The sequence below is a fragment of the Pithys albifrons genome, chromosome Z, assembly GCF_047495875.1.
Source record: "Pithys albifrons albifrons isolate INPA30051 chromosome Z, PitAlb_v1, whole genome shotgun sequence".
NCBI classification, from domain to species: domain Eukaryota; kingdom Metazoa; phylum Chordata; class Aves; order Passeriformes; family Thamnophilidae; genus Pithys; species Pithys albifrons.
In genome coordinates this window covers 8,801,927-8,828,332 of record NC_092497.1, presented here as the reverse complement: position 1 = coordinate 8,828,332, position 26,406 = coordinate 8,801,927, and the positions used below count along the sequence as shown (strand labels likewise).

Below are 26,406 nucleotides of genomic sequence, written 5' to 3'. Positions count from 1 at the left end.
GGAAAGGTTGCACTTATGGGCTGTGAGGGACAATCAGACTTTTCTGCCTGCAAGAGAGAGGACTGAGTTAGGTGTATGGTAGAGGTCTGTAAAATTTTGTGGGGAAATCAGTTGGTCACTCCAAGCAAGTATGCAAAAGAGAGAACATTAAATGGAATCAGCAAGTACAACTTCAAGATGAACTTGCAGAGGTGGTTTTTCATATATATAGTTAATGTGAGGAACTCCTTTCAGTAAGATGATGCGAGTGCAGAAAAGATACACCAAGAGAGACTTGACAGTTTCCTCCTAAAAATGAACTGTGGAAAGAAAAAAAAAACACCAAAGGTTTTGTTGTGTATGTAAATTACATTTGACTAAGAAAGTCAGAGCCATAAATAGTTGAAGATCGGGAAAGTGTCCAGAGAAACTGCACTGTGGTTTCAGTTTGAGAATTCTTCCCTAGACATCTAATAAACTATAACTTATAATGGAAGAGCAGGTGGGTGACCCTTTGGACTTGATTCAGCATAGAAATTATTACAGATTTGTTTAGTAATTCTGGTGTGCCAAGGGAAAATAGCTTTGTCACTCCCATTTCTGTTCCCCTTTGTTCTTCCTCTTCATTATTCCAGAGTAACATGAGCATGCCATAAATGTGGATGCTATAGGGAATTTCTTTCCTAAAATCACAAATAAAAACAAAGGGGAAAAGACTGTATTTTAATTCTGGACACAAACAGCATGGCAAGGAGCCTTCCAACTCTTGTTTTGTCTGCTGGCTCTTAAAAGGAAGCAAAGCAGCTTATCCTTTTCACAGATATCTGATTATAGTCCAGTTTGTATTTTTCATCTCCTTTTTTGTTAAACATTTTTAGATAAGAAGTATCCTATCTATGCTATCCTTGAATGAGTTGAGTTTCTATAAACAGAATTGCATGTGTAAACATTTGCTAGGTTTCAAAGCTTAGCCCAGTTGGCACAGGATATATTTTGAATTTTCTTTGCCAGAAGGATGTTCTTTTTTTGTAAAACATAAATGTGGCGCAGACCTTCTGGAGGTCACAATCAGAAGTCTGTGTAGTTTTGCTGTGGTTAAGAAACTGTGTCATGCACTTTTTTATTTTTTGAGGTTAACCATAACTTAGATTTAACAAGTTGTCTGCTTTGTTTTAAATATAATTTTAGAGTTAAAACTTTGCTGCACATGCATCTAAAAATGCTTTCTAGAATACATGCAGTATATAAAACTGATGAGTTGCTCCTGACCTTATGATGACTAATAAAGACAAAAATAATTTATTAAATGCAGCTTTGGTGTTTGTTTTGATAGTATGGAATACCTAGAATGCAAAGTTTCTATACTTAGCCTCCCTATATCTTAGGGCTTAAGCCTCTGTCAGCGTGGTGTGTGCTGGGAGGATGGCTGGCTCTGCCTTTCCAAAGCAGAGACCAGGGCTCTTCAGTTACTATGTAGGCAGAGATAAGCACAAATCTTGGGTGTTGCCTGCCTGTTCACTCTGTATTTCCTTTTCCTTTCAGCTGTTCTTTAGGACTCTCTCTTGGAATAACTTCTTGTGAACCCATTAGGATGAAAATCTGAGCCTTGAATTAAAGCAGCTGTGAGAGTTGGGGCTCTTCTGCCTGGAGAAAAAAAGGTTCCAGGGAGATCTAGCACCTTCCAATACCCAAAGGGCACTTATAACAAGATGGAGAGAGGCTTTTTATTTGGGCAGATAGAGATAGCACAAGGAGGGGATAGGTCTAAACTCAAAGAGGAAAGGTTTAGATTAGGTGTTAGGAAAAAATTCTTTGCTGGGAGGACAGTGAGACCTTGGCACAGGTTACCCAGAGAAGCTGTGGCTGCCCCATCCCTGGAAGTGTCCAAGGCCAGCTTGGATGGGACTCTGAGCAACCTGGTGCAGACTAGTGCAAAGTGTCCCATGGCAGGCAGGTTGGAACAAGATGATGTTTAAGGTCCCTTCCAGCACCATTCTGTGGTGATTTGTGGTCTTACCAGGCTGGTGAAGAGGGCTTTAAGCTAAAGTTGCTGGTGAAGGGGAACCTCAGTTGATTCCAGTCCTACCAGTTTGATGCCAGGACCAGCAAGAGATGCTCAGAGCCTGGAAAAGGATCTCAGCACATCAGGACAGCACCTGAGGGGCAGCACAAAGGAATTGCAGCCATTCCAGCCAGTAAGTTGTCTTCACTGGGGGCCCAACTCAGTTGGCTCTCTGCAAACACAGAGCATGGGGAATCAGTGAGAGGAATTAGAGATGTGTGCCTGCCTTCAAGGCCATGGTCTTGTTGGCACCACGAAGGTGGAATGGCTCCTGTGAGCATCTTCAGGAAGGGCAGACATGGGAGAAGAGTGGCTGTTACACTGTCAGTGTCAGGTGCAGGACATGGAGCTCTGCCTGGGGATGGGTGAGGATCCAAATGAAAGCTTATGGGTCAGGATTACAGGGAGAGCAGGGACAGGTGATGTTACGGTGGGGGTCTGCTACAGGCCTCCTGAGCAGGAGGACCAAGCAGATAAGACCCTCTATAGACAGGTAGGTGTGGGACAGTTCACAATCCCTGGTACTCCTGAGGGACTTCAACCACCACAGATGTGTTGGAAGGACAACATTCCTGGGCACAGGCAATCCAGGCGGTTCCTGGAACACTTTGCTGATAAATTCCCTCCCCAGGTGATAGATTGACAAGTGTGGAGATGTGCTGTGCTGGACCTTCCTCTCTCCAACAAGGAGGGGCTGGTGAGGAATGTGGAGATCCAGGGCTGGCTGAGCTGCAGTGACCATGAGTGGTGCAGGTTGAGGTCCTTGGGGCAGTGAGGAGCACACACAACAAACTCACTGCCTTGGCCTTCAGAAGAGCAGACTTCAGACCTCTTCACTCAGCTTGGTAGAGTACCATGGGATGGAGCCCTGGAGGGAAGAGAGGCTCAGGAAAACCTGGTTAATATTTAAGGATCCCTTCCTCCAAGCTCAGGAGTGATGCATCCCTGCTGAGAGAGAGTTTGCAATAACACCTGACTGTATGGATGGACAGGGAGCTCCTGGACAACCTCCAACATGAAAGGGAAGCCCACAGAGGGTGGGAGCAAAGGCAGGGAGGCTGAGAGGAATAGAGAGATTGTCCAAGCAGCCAGGGGTCTGGTTAAGAATGCTAAAGTTGTAATGTTGGGGATTAAAGGATGACTAGGGAAAATGTAGGCCCTCTCTGAAAGAAAACAGGACACCTGGGTAACTGGTGACATGCAGAAGGCTGAGGTACTTAATGACTTTTTTTGTCTTGGTCTTTGTTGGCGAGATCTTCAGCTATCTGAGGGAAAGACAGGGACTGGGAGAATGAAGAACTGCCCAGTGTAGCAGAGTATCAGGTTTGAGACTGTTTAAGAAATCTGAAGGTACATGAGATCTGATGAGACACATCCACAGGTCCTGAGGAAACTGGCAAAGAACCACTTTCCATCGTGTTTGACTGAAGTTTCCATCACCTGGAAGAGAAAGCGTAACCTTCATTTTAAAAAGGGAAATTAGGGAGACCTGGGGAACTACAGGCCAGGCAATCTCACTTTTGTGCCTGGCAAGATGATGGAGCAGATCATTCTGGAAGCTGTGCTAAGGCACATGGAAAATAAGAGGTGATAGGTGACAGCAAAACCGAGACAAGGAAAAAAAGAGGCAAGCAGCACGGTAGCTGGGGACAGCAGGGTTTTCTGTTGGCCTACCCTGGTGTAAGGGTGACTGGTTTTCTGACATTTAACAAGCAGAGAAGGTGTGGAGAGTTGATCTAAAAGTGAACAGATACTGTTTCCTGGTAGTTGTTTGGTGCTCACTCACTGTTAAGTGCCAAACTGTCTGTCAGTGCAGGGAAGAGCAGAGGTTGTGATCACTGGTGAGGAAGACCACAGCTGTAGTGGTTCTGGTTATATGGGTTAAAGTTACCATGGGATTGCAGGCTCAGAATTTGGATCCCTGCTCTGAATTCTGGTGTGAAGCTTCATTTACTTCCTGATCTTCTAGCCACTATTAAAAAGCATAAAACGTTTGCAGATATCCTGTGGGCATTCACAGTTGTGTCATGACTAACCTCTGTGTTGGAAGACTGTGCCTTCTGGTTATTTTAAGGCCATATTTTAATTTAGACAACTGAGAGAACTAACTTTCTTAGCATGAAAAATTAAGAATGTATTAGTGGTCTAGTTGTGTCAAAGGGATATCAGGCTTGATGTGTGAGATCCCGTGTCTGAGTTAGGGGGGTATTTCAGTGGTCAGTACTCCCTGTCCCATATTTTGAATTAATTCTTTGTAAGTGTCTCGTCTGGCTTTGAATTTGGTGTTAACGCCACTGGTTTGGTACTTCCCTTTTGTCTTTATTAGAATGCTTTTTGTTGCATGTTGATTAAACTTAATTTCAGTTTTGACAGAAAGCACAGACACAGCTTCATGAAATTAAGGGAATCCCCTTGAAATTCAAGGTCAGGATTAATTTCAAAGTGATCTGCTATAAAAAAATGCCTTCTGGCTAGTAGTCTAAGACTGTGTGTGGAACTTCAGGGACAAATTTTCTTACAGCAATTTATGAATTTGTAAGAGGTTTTTACTGGTGTTTTTAGCCAGAATTTTACTGTGTCTGTGATGGTATGGGATCTGACATATGCCTTTCTTCCTAAAATGCAACCTTCTGTTTAGTGTGCTAAGATTATCCTTTCAGGCTTTTGCACTTTGGGAGGCTGAGGGGACTTACCTCCTTTTCTAAAATTTGTTTTTTCTTTCATCACAGCTGTTCCAGCTACCTCTCTGTACCTAATGTCTGTCTTCTTGCTTCTCTCAGAAATATTTCTGCTTGACTGTTCCTGTGTTTCGCAGGTCCCAACTGGACTTGCACCCAAGGCTGTCAGAGAACTGATGATTTGCTTCTGTGCAGTCTCAGTAAATGGTGTTTAAAGCTGTATTAATAGCACTAGGAAGAAATTTTATGATGTGATGGCCCCCACCATGTCCCCAGGTAACCTTGTGCAGCTGGTTCTGCTCTTCAGAAAACTTATTGGACAAAATCCAGACTGCTCTGACTTCTCTGCATGTGGGAGCTGTGACCCCTTAATGCCACAGAGCAGCTTTCCAGCCTGGGGACTTTAGGTGGGTGAAGGAACAGAGCTGTGGAGTAGATGGGCTGAGCAAGGAGGTTCAGAGGCCAAGTTGGAGGCTCTTTTGTACTGGGTCATGGTATTTATGGCAAAGAGCATGTGGAGTTGGTGAAGGGTGGCAAATTCCAAGCTGCAGCAGTTGTTGCCCCTTTCCTAACTTGTCTTTGCCTTCTCTGCAGCCAGTTGTGAAAAGAGAGCAAAGAGGGAATACAATGTGGAGATAGCAGAGCTGGCCAGGGTCAGACTTGAGCTATTCTGTGTTCTTGTCCCCTCAAAATGCTGTGTGTTGCTCCATGGGAATCCTTCCTCTGCTTGTTTCATCCTGCTCTTTTGATGCTTCAAAGAAGTCCTTGAAAAAGTAGATTTGGAAGTGTCTTTTTAACATTTGAACAGTGATTTGGGGCAAGGGGATGAACTGGTACTGAGGGCAGGACATGGAAAGTCATTAAAACAGGAACTTCCTAAATTGATTTTTCCATGTCCTGGAGCTACTGCTCTGACTCAGTTCAGGTGGTCCCCTGAACATAAGAGGTAATTCTGATCCAACTTCCAACAGCCTGTTATGGGTAATTCTGATGTTTGGACACCAGTGTATTGGTGATTTAGGATTATAATTTTTGTGCTCTGGTAAACTTACAGTTACTTGGTAACTTATAATTACCACATAATTTTATCATTAAAATAAACATTGTTTTGTTCTCTGTAGTTCTTGACTTCTTTCTGTTCTTGTAATACAAAATAGTATTCATGATCTTCCTCCAAAAAAACCCAATGAACTGGAAAAGCCTCAGATAAAACCCGTAAAAAGGGGCAGGGAGAGAAATCTACATTTAAGTAGTGGTTGCTAACAGTTTTTGTAGACTTTTGCTTTACAGATTGTTAAGTAACACACAAATTTTCATGCCTTGTTGACACCGCAATGTGCAATACTCAAGCCATTCTTTGTATAAAGAAGCTCAAACTGGGACTATTAATCAAAACTGGAGGCAACAAATACATGTTTTTGTTAAAATAGAAATGAATATTTTTGTGAATGATAATAGGGAGATTGAGTTGGGCAATTTCTATGTCAGTGACAGTGATTAAGGCGGAAGCAGAAGGAGTGTGTAGTCACAGGTTGGCAAAAGCACAGGAGGGTAGGGATGGACAGGTGGTCTGAGTTAGGGAAGGAAACAAAGGGAGTAGTTCAACATTGTCCTCACTGATAAGGAGGGATAGGGAATTTCTGGAGAGGTCAGGGTGCTGGAGGCTGGGATTCTGGAGCATCTTAGGTGAGAGTGAGACAGTAGAGACAAAATTTTGAACAGTGTCTGATGATTTTGGCAACAGCAGTGTTTGGGATGAGTCTCTGGGTAAGTTCTTTCATTGGCATTTGGAGCCACTTCACAAGATGTGGAGAAGATGGTAAAGAATTGCTGCAGGTGCTGCTGAAATTGGTGGTCTCAGATGAACTGTGGCTTATTTGCCTGTGTTAGGGAAACAAATTCTGTGTGGGAAGATGGGAAGTAAATGGTATTTCACTTCAGTTGTGGTAGTTTTCCTGTTCAACCATGGCATTCTCTAATGTGACAGGGAGTGACTGGCGGCTCCTCTGCTGTTGCTGTTAAATGGTGTTTTCTCTCCTAGGGTTTGGACGTGGCAGAGGGAGAGGAGCGGGGAGGTTTTCAACCCAAGGCATGGGGTAAGAAAAGAAACATGCAGAGCACAGATTTTGGCAAGGATCAATGTCAGTGGCAATATTAAATGTTGCCACTGTATGTATGAAAATTGCTGTATGTCTGATAAACCAATATGGATTCAAGAATTGACAAATATCTTACATGATGAAAGGAACATTTTTGTCTTGAACCAATATTTCTAGCTAGGCATACCTTTACAGACTTAATGTGTGTTTACCCAATGTTAATGTCTGAAACTTGGAGAACTGTACCTGCTATCAGTACCAGCCACATAGTGCCTTGGAGGCTGAAAGTTGTGTTGGGCAAATAGTCTTATTCAAACAGATTAATTTCAGTGTAAAGTAGAATGTGCAAGTTCTGTAAAACTAGAAAGTAGCAATTCTGAACTTCCTCCTGTTTTTGAGGTTTCATGCATTATCCGTTGGACATACATGGACCTTAAAACAGATGGATCAGAAGAAGTTACTCAGTAGCTTAAAAATTTCATCTCAATTTTATTGGAATAAGTTGCTTTGTAGAAGTGAAGCCTCCACTGCTTTCACTCAGTGCTTGCTTTTAATGACACTTCGTGTAGCATCAGTGATGTCATGATGAACAGAAGGCTTTTTCTGCTTCACTGATAATCCTTCTTGTTCACACTCGTAGGTGAAGAAACTGAAAAGAGGTTTTTCTTCAATAATCCTTTTTTCACCTTTTAGTTGCATCTAAATATTTGGCATTGGTGTCAGAAGAGCACTTTGAAATAATCTTACTGATGTTCTGACTCCTGTCCTGGGCAGGTCTGGTGCTCTGAAAGGACATGGCACTGGTTACTTGTCAGTCAGCCACCTGCTTCAGAACTTACCAGCAGAGAGGGTCTTACCATAGTCTGTGTAAATTAATGCTTTGTGGGAGGGGTAGGTGTGCTGTTAACTGCTTTTTCAGGAATTTCTTCAGTTTATCTACAGGAATTTTGTTTTCCAGTCTCCTCACTTTTTTTCTCCTTTTCTCTTTTCTCCCTTTTTTATCTCTGTCTGCTCATAGAAGAAAAATTTTTTGAAATGAAAGCTGTCAGGATAAATTATGTGGAAATTGAGATGTTAAATCTAGTACAACTTCAGCTAAAACAATGACCCTTGTGCTCATTGAATGACCCATGTGTTCTCTTCCATTTCTTAACTTTTAAAACTCTAGGACATTTAACCCGGCAGACTATACGGAGTCTTCTGCCACTGATGGCTTTGGGACAAAATCAGAGATTTGGGAGACTGGTCAGAATGATGCAGATGATGGAACTGGTAAGATGCTTCAAGAAGTGGAAGGATTGAAATGAAGACCTGTAGCAAATTGCAACTAAAATAACCATTCTACTAGTGTTCCGTTAACTTCTGAAAACATGAATTCGTCTCTTGTGACACAGATATTGGTTCATTTTTATAGTTTAACTTCTGCTGATGTGCAGAGTGCATCCTGTAGGCTGAGTGTCTCTCTTGTAAGAATGAAGGGAAGACATTTCTCAGTTGTTTTTTTTTACAGTGCTCACAAACCCTTGAGAGACAAAGGCATTTGAAGTGTCATTGAAGAACCTTGTATGTGAAGAACTGTTTAGGTATCTTAATACTGCTTAAGATCTCACCTTATGTAGTTAAGGAGTGTTAAGTGCTAATAGAACTGATTGGTCCACAGGCCTTAGGTAATAGGGTATGAATATCTAAGAAGAAAAAGAAAAGAAAAACAGTTTGTAGATTAATTCACTCAGTGACACTGGGATGGCTTTGAAAACCCCACTGGTACAATGCAGAAGTGTAAGGATGTGAGTCTCTGGGATGGAGGAGAGTTCCAGGCCTGCCATTTGTGCAGAGAATTATTAACTAAATAAAAGGCACTTGAATGGAAGCCAAAAACCCATTGGTGTGCCTGAAGTCAGAGGGAGCTATATGAAGTTTCAAGTGAGAAGTACACACTCCCAGCTAAAGGCAAGAGACAGACATTGTTTGGAAAGGAACCACTGAGCAGTGGTCTTGTGGTGATTCAGAAGTGAGGTGGATGGCCTGCTTATCTGTGATTGAGAAAATAGGATACCTTGCTGCTTCCTATGTTCTGTGACAGGAGATGAAGACAAAAGAAATCCTGTGTCAGATGAAGAAATTTATGTGTGTTTTTGTCTGTACTTGAGAACCAGTGAGTGAGAGAATTTTTTTTTAACTGCAGCAGTGGGTAATTCTTCTGATCTGTTCATTGCTGAAGCCCACTCAGGTGATTTTACATCAACACCTGTGCCAAGCATGGAAGGAGATCCTGGAGACCAGTGCACTCTTGAGCTCTGCTGTGAACTGCTTGAGGTGCAGCTTTCTGAACTTCAAATAAACCATTTTCCACTTAACCAAAGAAGATAATGACAGGCTCAGAGTTCAGGAGGGCTTATTTAGAGCTGTCTTGTCACTCTGAGTGCCTTCTGATCCAATGTGGGAGAGTGGCCTTGAGCATATTAATGGTTATTAATGGGAACACTTGCCAAATATGGCATCTTTCCAAGGAATTACTTTGGAAATTACTTGGTCCTGTAGCGCAAATAGAAACACACCTTTTATTTTAACTGGTGTTAGTTTTTCAAGTAAGGAGGACACCTAATGTCTTGAGAATTCCTCTTGGAATTGTTATGTCATTGTTTGCTATCTGGTAGTGAGGAGCAGGGTATGTTGTCACAAGCATTGCAGAAGCAGAAAGGTTAACTAGCTAAAGAACGAAGAGCTACAGGAAAGGCATGAGGAGACTGGAACAAAGGGATAGTATGACTGGTTTGTTACTAATGATAGCAGCTGTATGGTTGGGGCTTACACACAACTTCCAAAGTAAGCTCAAATGTTTTATGACCCTCCCTACTAACTCAGAGAAGTCTTCATGTACCTCTCTCATGGCAAGCTCTGTTCCTTGTAGGTGCCTCCTCAGTCTTCAGTAGTGGAAGAACTCTGCTAGGAATAAGAGTAGCTTGGTTGGGTAAACAGATCCCTGTAAGAGTGTGAGTGTGTCTGCCTGAGGGGTGTGCTGCTAAGCAAAGTCATTGGTGGCAGTTCAGAGTTCTAGCTGATATGTGGAAGTTCTGCTGGGATGCTGAGAATGTTTTTGCTGTCAGTGTGTGTGCTGGTTTAAAGGTAAACTGGCAGGACAAACAAACCCAACACAAAAGAGATCATAAGTCAGAGTTACAATTTAATAAAACAATATTACAATGAATGCAATGGCACAAAGAGAAAATGGTTTTAACCCACAAAATGAGAAGTATAGCCCAGCCCCCTTGGGGCACAAACACAGTGGTGTTCAGTGGCTCCTGTGCTGAGCTTCATGTGGTTCCCCCAAGTCCAAAGTAAAAGGAAGTGAAAAACCTGTTAGTGCAGAGGATGGTCACAGTTTGGTGAAGAGTGGTGTTCTCTTCCTGTTGAGATTCTGGTCCTCCTCTGGATCTGATGAGTGGTCCCAGAAGTCCCCAAACTCCCAGATTATATATGCTCAGGTTCAGGTGGGACCGCCCAGTACCTCCCCCAGGGCAGGGAGTTCCACAATGAATGATCTGACTCTGTGAGTTGTGAGGTATTTGAAATCATTGCTGGCCCATTAGCAGACATGACACCTCAGGCTGGGTGTGGAGGTGCCAACGACTCCCTGGAGGAGAGTTATCACAGCTCTTATCTCACAGGTGTCTTTCACACCCAGCTCCCAGCCTGAGGGGTCGTGTGTGCCCTGGGCAGCTGCTGCAAATGGTCCATTGTTAACAGTTCATGGGAAATGACTTAGAGAGTGTAGAACACACAGCTTTGGTCACACCCACACAGTGATAAACTGGTCCACGCTTGCTGAACTAGGACAGTGTGTCACTGGGAACCAAACTGAACTTCAGTAAGACACCTTAAGGCACACACAGAAATCTGGGGGGGCTTGGTATGGAGAAGAAGGTGTGAGAAGGCATTTGGGAATTTTCCCTGGCCTTGTCAGATTCATGATTCTTGGGGATATGAATGAGTGAATGTCAGTGTGGGAAGTTCCCACAAAATTACTTGGTTGGTGGAAATGTAAAGTAAACTAGTAACTAGTAAACTAGTTAAGTGTGACTGTTCTTTTTGTTGCTAGTCTTAATTTACTTACTTAATTTACTTTCAATGCAGATGAAAAAGGCACCATAACTAACAAAACAAAATTGTCTCTCTGAAGAGTATTTTATTTTACAGTGTTGTGTCTTTACACAAAGTCTGAAAATGTCTAAAAGAAGTCCCTGGGCCAAAAGGAATCTCATGAAAAAAAGAGGCTTTAAAATTGAGTAATTTAGTTTTGTCCTAGTGGGAAGCACTTGTGATGGAAGGCATCTTGAGGGCTTTTAGGGGAGGCTGTAGCTGGGGTAGTAATTTTAAAGCAGAAGAGAGTCTGGGAAGGAAGATGGAAGCAGTGGTGAGGGGGAAGGAATGGGAAACAAATTATGGGGCTGGAAGTAGGTTGCACAAAATTTGACTTGTCTTGTCAATCCCAAATATTAGTTTTCAATTTCCGCCCCCCCCGAATTTACAGTGGATTTATGTGAGCTACAAATCAACAGACCTAATTAAGTTCCCAGTGTAGAGGTACTAAAGATTTGAATGTGGGAGTTTTGAATGTGTGGAAATCCATAAAGCTTTAAGTGGTTTTAATGGGTGCCAGGTAAGAGTTTAGGCAGAGGAAGAGCAGAGTGGAAAATACCTCTCTTTATTCCTCATTACCCAGTCCCAGATCTTATTTCATCAAAAAAGAAACAGTATCAGTTCATACTAACCAGTTACTTAGGAAAGTATTGTCTTTCATCTGCAGTTACATTAAAGAGGATGTAGTGGGACAGCTGCTGGGCAACTACCCGGAGAAAAAACCCCAATTTGCTTATCAAAATGTTTTCTGAAGACACTGTGTAAATATAAATGTAGATTCTGAGTTATTTGCTAAGGCAAGCAAATAACTAATTTAGCTAATGCTGGGAAGTGATCAATATCCACACTTTTATTAAATACAAAGTTTATGTTCCCATCATATGTGCTCTATAAGTGTGCTAGAACCTCATGCCCTGAGTTGTTGCCAGAAGAATTGCAGTAGCTTGAGTAAAAGGGTGTTTTAAGTGCATCATTGTGTAATCCAGTAGAAAAGCTAGCAGGTTTTGTGGGGGTGAGACTTAGTGGTTTTGGTTGAAATACAGAGTAAAGGGCAAATCTTTAATAGTTCATAATGTTTAAGCCTAATTGTATTCCAAATAATACAGCTTCTGTTTTCCTGCATCCTTATTTTTATAGAAATAATGTACAGATGAAAGGTGAAGAGATGGGAGAGGTGAGCAGAAAGAAAATGGCCAGCCCTCATCCAGAAAGGATTAAGCCTTAACAGACTGATTCATCTCTTACCTTTTTTGTAATGTACAGGGAGATCCTGAGTGCAAATCACAGCAGTTTTTATAAATAAGTTATGTTGGAGATCCTCCTTCTCAAAGTGGGTTGTAAAATGGCATTGTGTTCTGGTAATTTACTGATGCCTCTGCTGTGACAGTTTCATGAGTTTCACGAGAAAACTTCCTTTGTTACCTTATTCATGAGCAGCCTTAAATGTCTCCAAAACGGAAAAATGACAAGAAATAAAAAATAAATTATAGTGTAACTGTCAAGAGGGAGGAATGGAATTGTGTTGCTTGGGAATTACGAGGAAGTTGGTGTTTGGGTTTTTGGTGTTGTGGGGATTTTTAATTGGGTTTTTTGGGAGTTTTTTGGTAGATCTGTGAAAGTCAGAAGGAACCTTCATGTCTTCCTAGAATGCAAATGTAATCCAGAAGGAAAGAATTAGTACACAAGGTTGGCATTGACCAAGATAAGTTTATTTTTAGGCTAAAATCAATATCTGATTATTCAAAGAAAGGAAAAAAAAGTAGTGCGACAGAAAGAGAGGAATTGGAGGCAAATAACTGGAGTCTTACAAAAAAAATGTATACTTTTTTTGGGGTTTATAACTTTTAAAACTGAACTTGTTACAGTGAGAAACAACAAAGTCACAGAGAGCCATCTAGACTGAAGTTGGTGTGACGAGGATCCTTGAAAACTGGTGCAAAATGGAGAACCCTTGAATTGTGATGCTCTCCAAGGCTTGGGGGAAAGGCTGGGAAGAGGATATGGAGTATCAAAAATGGCAATGTGGATTTTGCACTAAAAGGAAATTGATGTGCCTGTGGCAAAATCTGACTTAGAAATCCCCTCAATAGGAGAAAAACATTAACAAACTGGATTTAATGCAGAGAAGAGCAGTGAAATAACTGAGGAAGGATTGAGTTGGGATGGAAGAGTGTTAATAAATGTCAGTAATAAACTTGTCAGCTTGGGTAAACTAATAAAAAGGTGAAGGGTTGTACTCAGAATTTAAAAAGAGTAAATGCTCAGAAGTGTGTTTGTAAGTAGGAGCAACAGATAAATGTTTAAATTGAACATCAGGAGAACATGTCAAGTATTAATCCAAACAGGTTTGTCATTCCAAAGGTGCTGGGCAATCCTCAAGACTTGACCTTGGTTTGTCTGAGCTCTTTTTCTGTTTATTTTATCAGACCCCAAGCTCTGTTGTTAGTTCTGATACCAGCACAAAGTTTTGTCTTGACTTACTGGTGAGAGATAAATACAAGCAGGGCACAGAGCAGGACTATTTCTTAAAAGAAGAAATGTCAAGCGAAGGGATTCTGTGCTGGTCTGTGGAAGGGAAAGAAAATCATCTGTTTCTCCAAAAACTGCTGCTTTTCCTCCTTTTGAAAATTTCTGTAGAAATATGTGGACTAGTCTGGAAATCTGAGACATTGTAGTAGTTTTGTGGTTATTATTTGCAGCGTGTAACAACATCCTGGCTAGGGTTGCTAAAATGTGAGCAGAGGATGTTTCAGGTGACTCTGTATTGCTCCACACAGCCAACACAGAGCAGATGTTACCTTGCTCAGGACCTGCCAAATAATGTTGGATTCCAAGGTATAAACCCACTCTTCTCCCCACCACGTGTCACTTCATTGCAGGCCTGCTCTCCTCACTGGGTTAGGGACATTCGACCTTCTGCCAAACCCACTTGTGTTTTGTGGTGTACAGAAGGAAGCACTGATGCAGTGCTGGCATTAGTACAAGGTGGATTTGATGCTGGTTTTGGGGTGGGCTTGTTTCTGGATTAATGTGTCTCAGAGGGTTCCCGGTTAAGTGACAGGAGGTGATTGAAGCAGCAGTTCCTTTGCTTTTGTGCTTGATCCAGGGTGATAATGGTGGTAGTAACTTTGGTGCTGGTGTTTTCATTGCTCGTGGTTGTGTAGTTCAAACAAGGGCTCCGGTTGTTGCTGGGATAACGCTGCCTGTGCCTTCACTGGTGGCAAGGCCTTCAGTCCCTGTATTGCTCTTGCATGCCTGTGCCTGCTGTTTCCTGTGGAAGGGATCAGGATTTTTCATCCATAGATAGGATCATTCCTTCTCCGTTCTCATTTCTGCATGCCGTGGACTGCATGCTGTCCTCCAGTGTTTTCCAAATAAACCCTGCCATAAGTTACAGGAAGAAGCGTTTGTAGCTACAGTGGAAACCTGCAGACTTTCTGCTGCCATTGTAAGAATTATGTATGTTTTAAAATAACATTGCTCTCTCAGGGTGAGAGATTGGGGTTCTGCTCTGAGGAGTGAGTTAAAAGGTTGGAAAGGAGTCTCCAGAGGCATAGCTTGGGTCTTGAAATCGAATGTGTTACAAGTAGTGTTGTGGATGTTGGAGCCAGTGGTTTTGTTCAGGCTCTGTTTGAGTTTGTGCCTAAACTGGGAGATGCTGTGGGATGGCTGAGTAACCTCTCACTGCTGCTGGGCACACAGGAGGAAGTTGTTCCAGTGTTAGGGATTAATCAAAGACTTAGGTCTGGTACCACAGTGGCTAAGAAATTCCTGAAATCAGAAATTAAAGAATGGGGTATGAGGAAGTGGGGATGTTTCCCTCCCAAAATGGGTCTCCAGACCAGTTTTCTGGAGGTTTTGACTCTGTTCCAAATGTTTCCAACCACTGTCTCCTTTTTTAGTGTTCCACTGATATTGAAAACAGGATTGCTTATAAAGCAGAAGGGTTAAACACAGTGCTGTGCTTTTAACTTGTACCTGTTTTCTTTCCTTCCCCAATTACCATAGGAGCATGGAAAAACTCAATAGAAGAATGGACAGCAGAAGACTGGAATGAAGATGTAAGTACACCTTGTAGGATACACCACTTATGATCTACTCTCTTCAGAGTTTCTGTGTTGTTTCCAAAAACTAAACTATACTTTTCTGTAGGCATGCAGTGGTATTCCTTACTATGTTTCTTGCTGTAATTTGTCTAAAATACAAAAATTCAGATAAGCTTATTTATTAAATAAAATTGTATCAAGAAATATACATGGATTTTGCTGGGTGGATGGTACATAGATTACAAAAATTCAGGTTTTATTCTGAATTAATTATTTGTGAGTTGCAGTTCTCCACTGCCCACTGCTGATAGATGGTGACTGTATATTTCTCCCTACTTGTACTTCTCCCTACTTGTACTGAGATGTAAAGTCATATTATCACAAGCCTTTTATGTAACTGAATGCTGAAACTTACTGTCCACTTAAAATTTCTCATGTGATGCTTTTTGTTTAAAATCTCTGTAATTGTTTCACTTAGTCCACTTGCTGTTCATAATACTAAAAAAAAGGAGCTAGTAGTATGCTGAAGTTAATACTTGATTGCTTAATTCCTGTTGTTTCATCATGATGTATTGTCTAAAGTATTACCACAGTTTTGGTTATTGTTCTTTGTCAGGTGAGATGTGCTTTGGCATTTGTGATTGTCACGTGGAAAGTGCATTTGTGATTTTAAGTTTTCAGTTGTTGTATTAAAGCTTAAGCAGTTCAGAAAACAAAGGAGTGTCAAGGAATATGGGAAGGAGAAGCTCTTAAAGTTTTCTGTCTTTTATAGGAACACCCATTATTTCAAATTTGCTTTCAGAAGAGTGAGAGATTGTCTCAGAAATCATCCCTTTTGCCTTCTCCATAGGGTACCATGTTAGTGTTATCCATAGAAATCTGGGAAGGTTTCATGAAACAGATACTACAAATCCATCCTTACCCAATGAGAGGGGTGTGTCTTTTGAAAAAATATTGGCAGAAACTCTAAAATTCCTAGATTTTCTGTATTCAGTTGATGCTGTGAGAGACCCCAACAAAGCAGGACTTTGAGCCAAGTTAGTGTGGGCTAAGATAAAAAGTGAAAGTCTTTTAATATCAGGCCTGGAGCCCACAGGAGTACGTATCGACACGCACCTGTCCAAGCACTAATTTCCATGGCTTTTATAGTGTGATCCATCTAATCATTACTTTACACATCTCCAGTTCAGCCTTTTTTCCCGCCCCGGTCCCACCCCTTTTCCACGCTCTCAGGATTTGAGTCAGGGATTGGTGCAACTTTCTCTTCATCAGTCTTCATAGGGCTCTTGGAGCTTTTCCAGTGTTCTTAAACCCAAGGTTGTTGGCTCATGTTTATGTCTCATTCTGCAGGTCTTTCTGATATTCTTGTTTTCTACCTTGAAGCTACTGATATGTGGCAGAGGTTGACATGTATAAACATTGACATGAAGTTGTTAGAAATATTAGCACACTAAATCTATTTTACTTGTTACAAGTACTTCTAAAATCTATAAAAATGAAAAAATCAAAAAATCAAAAACCCCTTTAGGCATCAGGTTAATGCCATCAAAAACTGATGTATTTTTAAACTTATCCTCCATTTCTGCAATATGTGCTGGGGGTAAACCCAGGGCTCAGGATGGTTGAAACTGATGGCCTGTTCTCACCCCTGTTTGGTGCTGGTACAACCCAAGATGTGTGGTATGGGAGGGGTGTTGAGCAATCCTGACTTGGTAGGGATAGATGTTTTTTTTAAACTAGTAATTATAGCTGAATAATTCACACCTGAATATTGAACTCTCTAGCCCATGGTTAATTTTTGTTAGTCCTGGGAAGATCCCTGTAACCCAGGAGGGAGTGGTTCATGTGCTGATACTCAGGAAGAGTGAATGAATTGTCAAGCTGTAGATACAGTAGCTCAAAATATGCAAAAAGGAAAAAATAGATCAATTTGATTTTAAAAAAAAGTGTAAGAATTCAGCTTGTGCCTTTAAGTGTAGTTTTATGGGAATAGTTTGCCTTCAAATCAGCCTGATCTTGGTCTTTAAGTAAACTGAGTTAACTGTAAAGGGAATGTGTCCTTGTAAGGCGTTTGGTCTGTGTCTTGTATTCTAAGAATAATTCCCTTTATCATAAAATGCATTAGGTGGATTGAAATCTGCCTTGCAGATTTTGGCAAAAGAATGTTTTGCAGGGGGACCCTTATTGAATGTGGGCTTTTCTAGGGGTGGGCTGTTAAAAAATTCCAGCCCTGGGCCAAATGCCACTACTACCTCTGGCAATGGAAGTAAAAATAAAGCCATTGCTGTGTGGAAAATCCAGGAATTGTTGGAATAGCATTTAAAAGTCAGCCAGGTGTGCAGAGAAATTTGGACCTCTGCAAGGTTTGACCTGTTCAAATGAAAAATACTTTAATATAACATAGTGCCCATTTGTTTTATAGCAGTAAAGACACACCTTCAGAGCAAGGGGCTGGAAAGCAGCAACTGAAAAGTTTTCAGGATTCTGGGGGATAATGAAAACAGCTGAGTGTGATTTCTTAAAGGGCTGATGCTGTGTCAAAAAGCCCCCGTGTAGTCTTTTTGCCTGTAGGCACTCTCCCCTGTCTCTTGATCATTCTTGATTTTTATTACACCTGAATTTGATTCTGATGTACTGCATCCGATTTTTCACTGCTTTCACAGAATAAAATTTGTTTATAATACCTGAAAACCACCTAGTGGCAGAAGAGGTCCTTGAGAGGGATATTTTTATTTTACTGAATATGAAAAGTTTACTTTAGGAACATATAATGGGCTCTGGCTTTATTCTACCAAAAGCACAGTATTGAACCTGTGGCTGGAAAATGTATCCACACATTTAAGTGCATAAACAACTGTAACAAGCAATTGTAACAAACAATTCAGCAGCATGACTAGTAATTAAATGAACCAAGGAATCTGAGACCTTTGCTGTGTGCAGGGAAAGACCAGGTGTTTTTCTGAAGAATATTTCTGTTTAAATGTGGTGTTCTCTAGTCACATACAAGTTGTGAGCAGGTGAGTGAAATTTAACATTGCTTGGCCTGAGAAGAACTAGATCTTTGTGATCTGATAGTCCTGTCTGGTGTTTATCTTCAGTAGTATTGAGCAAGTATAATAAATTTTCAGCGCGCTACTAAATAGAGTGGAAACTGCTTGCAGTGAAAGTAGGAGTTGTATTTTGTTAAAGGAATATTCAGGGCATGGACAGTGAAGGACCAAACAAATGCTGAGATACTGTAAATGTCTCTGGGTTTTCCTCTTAAAATTGTGATGATATTTTCCTGGCTGTAGAAAGTTTAACTATGGAAGTTATCCAAAGAAGAGAAATAGAATACAGAGCAGTTGCTGGAAAGTGGATGAAGGTGAACATTTTCTGTACAGTATTAGTAATCTTGGTTTTTATTTGAAACAACAGCAAAACTTTAAACAAAACAGAAAAGAAAAAAGAGGAAGAGTGTATTTTGATGGGAGTGTTTATCAGGAAGCAGCATGTGAACTTGTTTTAACTTTTGTAACTTCAGTATATCATATCAAAACAGTAGTAAGGTTTTGTTATTTCTAATTTGGTTGAATTTCTATGAGGATGCTGGAGCATATTTTCCTATTCTCCTCACCATTTCCTGCTCTTCTACCACAGGAGCTGGTAGCTAGTTGTTAAATATATTGTCTGGTGATTGGACAGTGATTTTATCACAGGGACAGGAGCTGGAAAGCACAGACATTTCACTGCAGATGGAGGAGATACTCTTGTGAGGCCAACACTGGCCAATGGTTCACGACTGTTCATTCAATTCTGGGCATATTCCAGAACCTCACTGAAAGATTTGTGAGTGTAGTGTACAGTGAGCATAATGGCTTGGTCTGGAGCTGAGAAATGCTAAATACATTGGTAATAAAACTTTTCAGAGGCTGCTGCACAAAGTATGTGTTGTGACAAATGCTGTAATACCAGCAGAGTTAGGAATTAAGTGTTTAATTGGAGCTTGTGGCAGTGAGTTTGCTGCAGAGTGTGCTGTGAGTCTCAGTGCAGCTGAGCTGGCAGCTGGACAGGTGTGTTTGCAGCTGGTTCTCTTGTAGGGAACGTTTCCTCTCTCACATCCAGCATGCTTTTGTGTTGTCACAAACATCCTCAGACTCCTTAATTTGCTTCTTTTTTGTGACTCATCAATGTTTTATCCACAGTTGGTCTTATCCCTGGTTGTGTGAGTGTAAGAAACCATTGACATGATGAGGAATTTAATATTGACCCAAGGAATTGCAGAGCAATGGCTGTTGCTCATGCCATTAGCTGACCTCCTAGAGCCATATAATGCAGGAGTCTCATAACGCCACAGAAGGCAGAGTTCTGAAGTAACACATATGATGGGGAAAGGGCTGAACAATAGAGGAACAGCCTTTTTAACTGGAAGTATGCTTAAGCTGGATCTACTTTGTTTTGGTCAGTACATGATGTTGTGGGCTGGCAGTATACTCAAGACAGAGTTGTGTTCCAGAAATGGAGAATTAAAGTGTGTTGCATTGGCAGCAAGGGAGGGGAAAGAAATGTAGGTGGCGACTGTAGTGGTACTAATTTCTTTGTGACCTTGTGTGTTCAGTGTTAGTGGGTCAGTGAAACATTTGTTCTTGGCCTCTGAGTGGTGATTGCTCTCAGCCCTTTGTAAATGAACAGGGACAATCCCTGTCAGATGTCCATGTTCAGGGATACACATGCTTTACACAGAGCTGCCTGTGGGGTTGCAGATGAAATTGGCTCATGCCCATGATGTCCCTTAAACTGGGCTGCCAGTGGTGTGTGCAATTAAAAATGCATCATTTCCTGGAAGAGCTGAAGTCAAACTGCACAGTCTAAAGGTGGCCTTGTGTGTGTCAGAGTAAGTCAGGTATTCTTCATTCTAAAGACAAGACTACACCAAAGAAATTAAGGCTGGGTTTGTGCAAATTAAATGTAAAACATAAACATTATATATACATACATACCTCTGTCATGCTAAACCTAACTTGTACTCGCTTAAGATGTATTCTGGTTTACAAATACTCCTGCCAATAGAAACAAATTACCCCTAGGAAGTTGTAGCTGCTTACTGCTTTTGAAGCAACAAAAGGTATTAAAGAACCCAGCCACACAGCAAAAAACCCTAACTCTTACAAATCAAACCCACTCCTTTTTCCTCCCCAAAACCCCAACCAGCCATCTTCACTCCCTCAGTAACTGGGCAAGTATTTATTGTAGCAGCATGGTGAAAACTTGAGTTTTCTGTGGGTGGTCTGACTTGTTATGTCAGTGTAAGCAATTACATGGTCCTTGTTCCGTTGTTTTCAAACTTGCACTCTCAGGGCAGTCAGTTAAAGATGTTATTGCCAAGGAGGAACCACAAGTGCTGGTTCACTGAGTGCACCAGGACCTACCTCTGGTGGTGTTGGAGCTGAAGTGGGGGACACTAGAATGCATGGAAGGAGTGGGAGCAGTGCAGTGCATTGGCCTCCTGTGGCAGAGTTTATCAGAGCTGCTCTACAGAGTCCTAAGTTATGCCTGTGCACTGATGATAGACCATCTGTCATGTTAATTACTTTGTCATGTGTGTTTTTCAGCTAAGCTGTTTCCCAAACTGATGTAGTTACACAGGTGTGCTGTTGTCAGCCTGTGTTTTCAGTAGGTCAAATTTCCTATAACTTTAATTAAACTGGTGCTTGATTCTGTGGAGAAGACTTTGCAAGTTTAACTACCTGTATTTGCCGTTTTAAGCAGAGCTGCAGTGTAGCTGTTTGTAATGGTAATTTGGCTTTATTTTTATCTTGAAAGTGCATGACCAAGATGGAATTTCTGCAGATGTTTCAGCAGGGAAGTGTAAATACGTGTACGATTAAAATACCTGCCCCTTTTACTGACCCCCTCTCTTTTTCAGCTTTCTGAAACAAAAGTCTTCACTGCTTCCTCTGTTCCAGCTGAGAATCATGTGACTCCTGGGCAAAGGTAAGCTCTGCTTTCACATTTTCCCTGTACTTTAAAAACCTTCCACTTGATTAGACAGTGTTAGCTTGCACACATAAAATATTGACTTAAACCTTGGTCACAGATGGGTCAAATTCATCTCAAAATTGCAAAAGCCTTGCTTGCAAATTGTTGATTGGGTTCCTGAGTTACTGTTCTTGATTATGGAAGTGGAGACAAAATTAACAAATCGGTGAGTGTAATACACCTTCTGCATGAGGGCTGCTTCCTGGCAGGAACAAGTGTAGCTGGAGGAAAAGTCTTCTGCTGTTGAAAAGGAAGCTCTGGCTTTGGTGTCCAGAATATGGAAAGTCTCCCCTTGTAGGTGCAGGAAGTGTTCAGAACATAGTGCTGAACAAATGTGTTCACGTGAAAGCTCACATTGGTAAGAAGGTGAATTTCCTGGTAAACATCACAATTATAGGTCTTTACTGATGATAAAGAGTTAGGATCAAGAACCAGAAATATATCAATTACTGCCTTCCTTTGCTTGCTTTTGTCTCCAGATGCCTGGCTGGTGACAGTGTGGAATCAGTTGCCTGCAGCAGCCTCTGGTTCCTGCAGAGCAGGTTAAAGTTGTGTGATGAAGGCTTTGGTAGTTGGTTAGTGTGAGATCTGACAACTAAATAGGCTGATGGTCCCCAACATCCTGAAACTGCTGTGCTGCAGCAAAATTTTCCACGTAATAGGGATGTGATTTGCACAAGACATGGTGTCTGCATTTTATATTTCTGTACTTTTTGAAGGTAATATGCTCATATGCTTGTTTTTCTATTCTTCCAGTGGATATCCCTCTAATGATGTTAGAAAATATTTTGGTTTTTTGACTCAGGTAGGGGTGGGGTTTTTGTCTTTGTTTCTTGCTGTCAAAAAACTCTCTTCTGTCTCTTTTGTATGGCAGACAAGCAGCATCTGATAAGAATATGAATAATTCTGGTTTTGGTGTGGCAGCTTTAGTATTGTTAATGCTTTCTTCAGTGTCACTGCAGTTTAATGATCATGTTTATGGCCAAATTTTGCTTTGTTTTACAGCATTGATCTGGTAGCACTGCTTCAGAAACCAGTGACATCTACCCAAGAGACAGAAGGCAACGCTTTTGAGGCTCCCCAGCCTCAGACCTTTGGCCAAGCCTTGGTATTCACAAATTCTCAGCACAGAACCCAGATGGCATCAGGAACTGGCAGCTCCAGTGCTGTAAACTCTTACTCTCCTCAAAGTCTGGTAAAATTATCTTACGCTTTCTAAATATTGTTCATAAGTAAATGTTTCAGGTTAAACAACTTTTCCAGTGCTGGTCATTTATTGAGGTGTTCAAGTATTTGTAAAATTCAGGTTGCAAATGAAGAATTCTTTTCCTTCCATGTAATGCCCCCTGAAAAAAAAAGATTACTTTTTTCATTTTGCTAATTAGTTGTTGTATTAGTTTTTGATTAGAGAGCAGATGTGTTTACTGCTTGGTGATGCAGCATAAAATAATTTGTTTATGGTGAGGAGTTGTAGGCCAGAAAGCCAATGTGTTGTTTCCAAGCACAGATTTGACTGCTTTTTGTGGTGGCATGCCTATTGCTGAGTCAGTTGTGAGGGGGTGAAATTGGGCATCTATTCTCTGAAAATCACTTGGGCTATTAGTAAATATATGCTAATTTAAGGTGCATGGGTCCAAGTAAATCAGTAGTATTGCAGTTGCACTGGTGGCAGTTTTTATGGGTCATTTGTTACTAATCTAAGTCTGAGGAGATTTTAGTTGCTGCCAAATTGCAGCTGCTGTAGTCACTGACCCTGTAATAATGTTTCAACTAGTAATTAAAAAATTAACTCCACTCCTTCCCCTCTTCTGTTTTTGTCTTTGGTAGTCTGCAGTTCTTTGTTCTGGCTTTGGAGAGCTCAGATCCTCTAAACTGGCAAACTCTACCAGTTCCCAAATCTTGGACCAGTTGAAATCTCCAGGCTTGGGTCAGTTCACCTCTCAAAACAATAGCTCTGCCACCACTAGCACAGCTGCTGCATCATCCTGGGATCTAAAACCACCTATTAGTCAGTCCTCAGTCCTCAGTCAGTTTGGTAAGTGCTTTGACAAAGCTTTTTCTCTCTTTCTCTAGTAGCACATAAGTTGTCTTAATGCCAATTGGAATTTAAAATGGCTTTAATGGAAGACTTTTTCTCAAAAATGTAATCTAGTAATACAATTACTCACAACACTCTAAGAATTACAGTTACTTGCTGGTAACAGACATCACAAGTATATCACACTCTAGGTTTTGATAGGCTTAAACCTGTCCATAAATGTCATTACATCTTTGAAGTTATTGAGCCTTCTATGTGATGACATCTTTGATTTAGTGTGCTTGAATATTTTAAGTGGAACTTTGTTGTGACTTTTTTTCAACAAATGCTGGGACAGACTTATTTTCATTGTACACATGCTGCTTCTAGCTGAGGGTGAAGTTGTATCGTGTTTTGGGGTTTTTCCCCACAGAATTTTCTCTTCTAACCATTATACATGAATTCTGAATGATACTGTGTAATTTCTTCATAATGCACATTGTGTCTCAGTGTTTTTTCCTTAGTGTGCTGAGAATGATTCAGGTTACTTGTTTTGTCTGTTCATAATTGTATGAATTTTTCATGTAATTTAGTAAAATTGTAAGAAACAATGAAAATGACAGAGCTTGGTTTCTGCAGTGTTGTTCCTGGCAGTATTGTCACTGTGAGGAGAGTAGCTCTTCTATCTCTCATGTGTATGTGTATATGTTTATGTATAGATAATCAACCAACTTGGTAGCAATTACTATCTTTGACATGCAGAAATTCTGAAAAAAAAATGTTTCTGTACATTTTAAGTTGCTTTCTGATGGACTTTGCCAACTGAATAAAAAAAAGCTGCACACTGCAAATGCTGCAGGTCTCTTATGGTTATTGACCAGTACTCTGGGCCACTTCATGGCTCTCAGCATTGGAAAAATATGAAAGGGGAAGGCTTGGGAAAAACCTTTCGAAGTCCAGCATCTCTTGGACTTTCAGCCATCATGAGATGGTAGATGACTTTCTATTTGTTTTGAAAATCTTCTCCTTTGTAGGAGCAGGGAATCCTATTTCACAGTACCTCAGAAATGCCACTTTTTACCCCTTGGAAGTAATTGTATTTTATCAGCACAGTTAATTACAGTAAAACTTACAGTGTTTGATTAAAGCAATCCATGACAGTTTTTGATGACTGTTGGGACTGTGTAGATAGATTTGTTTTTATTTAAAAAAAATGAAGTAGTGCTTGCCCACAGCTGTTTGTTTAAAGGAGAGGGCATCAAGCATTGTCCTTGTTGTTACAGTGGTAATTTTCTATATGAAACTCAAGTGATGTCTGAAGGAGACTTGCACATACTATAAAATCTTAATTGTCGAGTGTGTCAGGTCACTCAGATTCTTCCATAAAGAGCAGAATAGTGAAGAGCAGAGTTCAATGCTTTAATTTTGATATTTCTTTTTCCCAACACTGACCAGACTTTAAATCCCAACCTGAGCCATCCCCAGTTCTGAGCCAGCTAACCCAGCGACAGCAACAGCAAATGCAGGTGGTTCCTGTTCCTCCTCCTGGGCTGGAGTCGTCCTCCTCCCAGGTTAAACTGCGAGAGCCATCACCAGTAGACACCTCTACAGCTGTCAGCAAAATGCTGCAGCTTCCCGCTATATCCATGGATAACCAGGCAGTGACTGTCCACCAAACGCAGCAGAAACAGATAAAACCACCAAAACGGAGGATAACTCCAGCATCCAAGGTGGGTATGGAGTGGTGACTTGTCCTCAGCAAATGTGAAAACCTAAAAACTCGTGTCAGCAGTACAGGTGTGGCCAGTGGGACCAGGACAGTGACTGTCCACCTCTACTGGGCACTGGGGAGGCCACACTTCAAATCCTGTGTCCTGCTCTGGACTGCTCATGACAAGAAAAGACATTGAGGTGCTAGAGTGTGTCCAGAGAAGGGCAAGAGAGCTGGAGAAGGGTCAGCAGCACAAGTCCTACAAGGAGCAGCAGAGGGAACTAGGGGTGTTTTATCCTGGAGAAAAAGAGGCTGGGAGGGACCTTATCACTCTCTACAACCACCTGAAAGGAGGCTGTAGCCAGGTGGGGGTCAGTCTCTTCTCCCAGGTAACAAGTGGTAGGACAAGAAGAAATGTCCTCAAGTTGCACTGAGGGAGACTGAGATTGGATATTAGGAAAAATGTTACCTCTGAGAGGATTGTCAAGCACCTGGAGCAGGCTCCCTAGGGAAGTGGTGGAGTCACCATCCCTAGAACTGTTTGAAAGATGTGAAGATATGTTGCTTACGGTCACAGTGTAGGACTTGGCAGTGCTGGGTTTATTAGTAGGACTCAATTTCCATGATTGTCTTTTCCAGCCTAAATGGTTCAGTGATTCTCTTCTGTATGTATTGTATATGAATTGCAAAGACCTTGGTATACTTCATGTTTATAAAGCAGGAAATCCTGAGCTGAGTAGTCATTAGGTCCAAAATACAGTGGTGATGTCTTTTCTAAGCACACATCTGGTTGCTCTCTGTGGAAAATGACTGTTGCTGAGTGATTTCTGAAGTGACTTGGTAGCCACAATGTGAACATTGGCTGAGGGGAGGGGCATACACAGATGACACTTAGATACTGTAGAATAGTATGGTTTGCTCTTTCAGCTCCAGATCAGGGCAGAATCAGTTAATTAATTCCAGGTTAGAGGGATGTTGTTAATTTGTGTGATATAAACTGTTGTCACAGTTCTAATTAGCAGCACAGGCTGGGGCAGTAACTGGAGAGGATTATACCTAAAGAGAGGAGAGAGTGTCAGTTACTGGTGTATTTAATACAGATAGTGCATGCATAGAAATTATGGCTGTTTTTCTTTCTTTAAGATTCCAGCCTCTGCAGTGGAGATGCCTGGATCAGCAGATGTGACAGGGTTAAATGTTCAGTTTGGAGCTCTTGAGTTTGGATCAGAGCCAACACTCCCAGAGTTTGGATCAACTTCAAGCAGTGAGAATACCAGCCAGGCGACCAACAATAGCTTATACTCAAAATCTGTGAAGTATGTGTGAGTTCCCCTCCTGCATTTGTCTTCTTGAGGGGGCCAAGTTTGTGCCAAAAACATCAAGACACAGTTACAGTGTAATGGAAGGGGAAGATATGATGAATTGTAAGGCTAAGTGTTTTCTGTGGATTGCATTTTAAAATGAGAAATTTATTCTCTAATGATAATCAAAATCTCCCTTATAGGTGGATGCAAAGCTGGAGATGACATGAATATAACCTTATAATAAGCTACCCTTTATAAAAGTGCTTTCTCATGTTTAATTGCTCTGATTTTCAGGTTTGTTTGAGGGTTTGTGCCTCACAAACCATTTTTTAATCTGTTTGGTTCAGGAGAG

The 26,406-nt window shown here is 41.2% G+C and overlaps 1 protein-coding gene across 4 annotated transcripts in view; it reads left to right on the top strand.

Annotated features, from left to right (window-relative positions):
- The window catches only part of UBAP2 (ubiquitin associated protein 2), a 151,004-nt gene that overhangs the window by 38,733 nt on the left and 85,865 nt on the right, over positions 1-26,406 (top strand). For 2 of the 4 annotated variants that reach the window (XM_071580539.1, XM_071580538.1), the window contains exons 7-14: positions 6,761-6,815; positions 7,987-8,090; positions 14,967-15,019; positions 20,910-20,977; positions 22,028-22,217; positions 22,850-23,057; positions 24,495-24,769; positions 25,894-26,066. In XM_071580539.1, the coding sequence (XP_071436640.1) occupies positions 6,761-6,815; positions 7,987-8,090; positions 14,967-15,019; positions 20,910-20,977; positions 22,028-22,217; positions 22,850-23,057; positions 24,495-24,769; positions 25,894-26,066 (1,126 nt within the window). Of the gene's footprint in view, positions 1-6,760; positions 6,816-7,986; positions 8,091-14,966; positions 15,020-20,909; positions 20,978-22,027; positions 22,218-22,849; positions 23,058-24,494; positions 24,770-25,893; positions 26,073-26,406 lie in introns of all 4 variants that reach the window. The other 2 variants (XM_071580537.1, XM_071580536.1) reach the window with 1 other exon arrangement.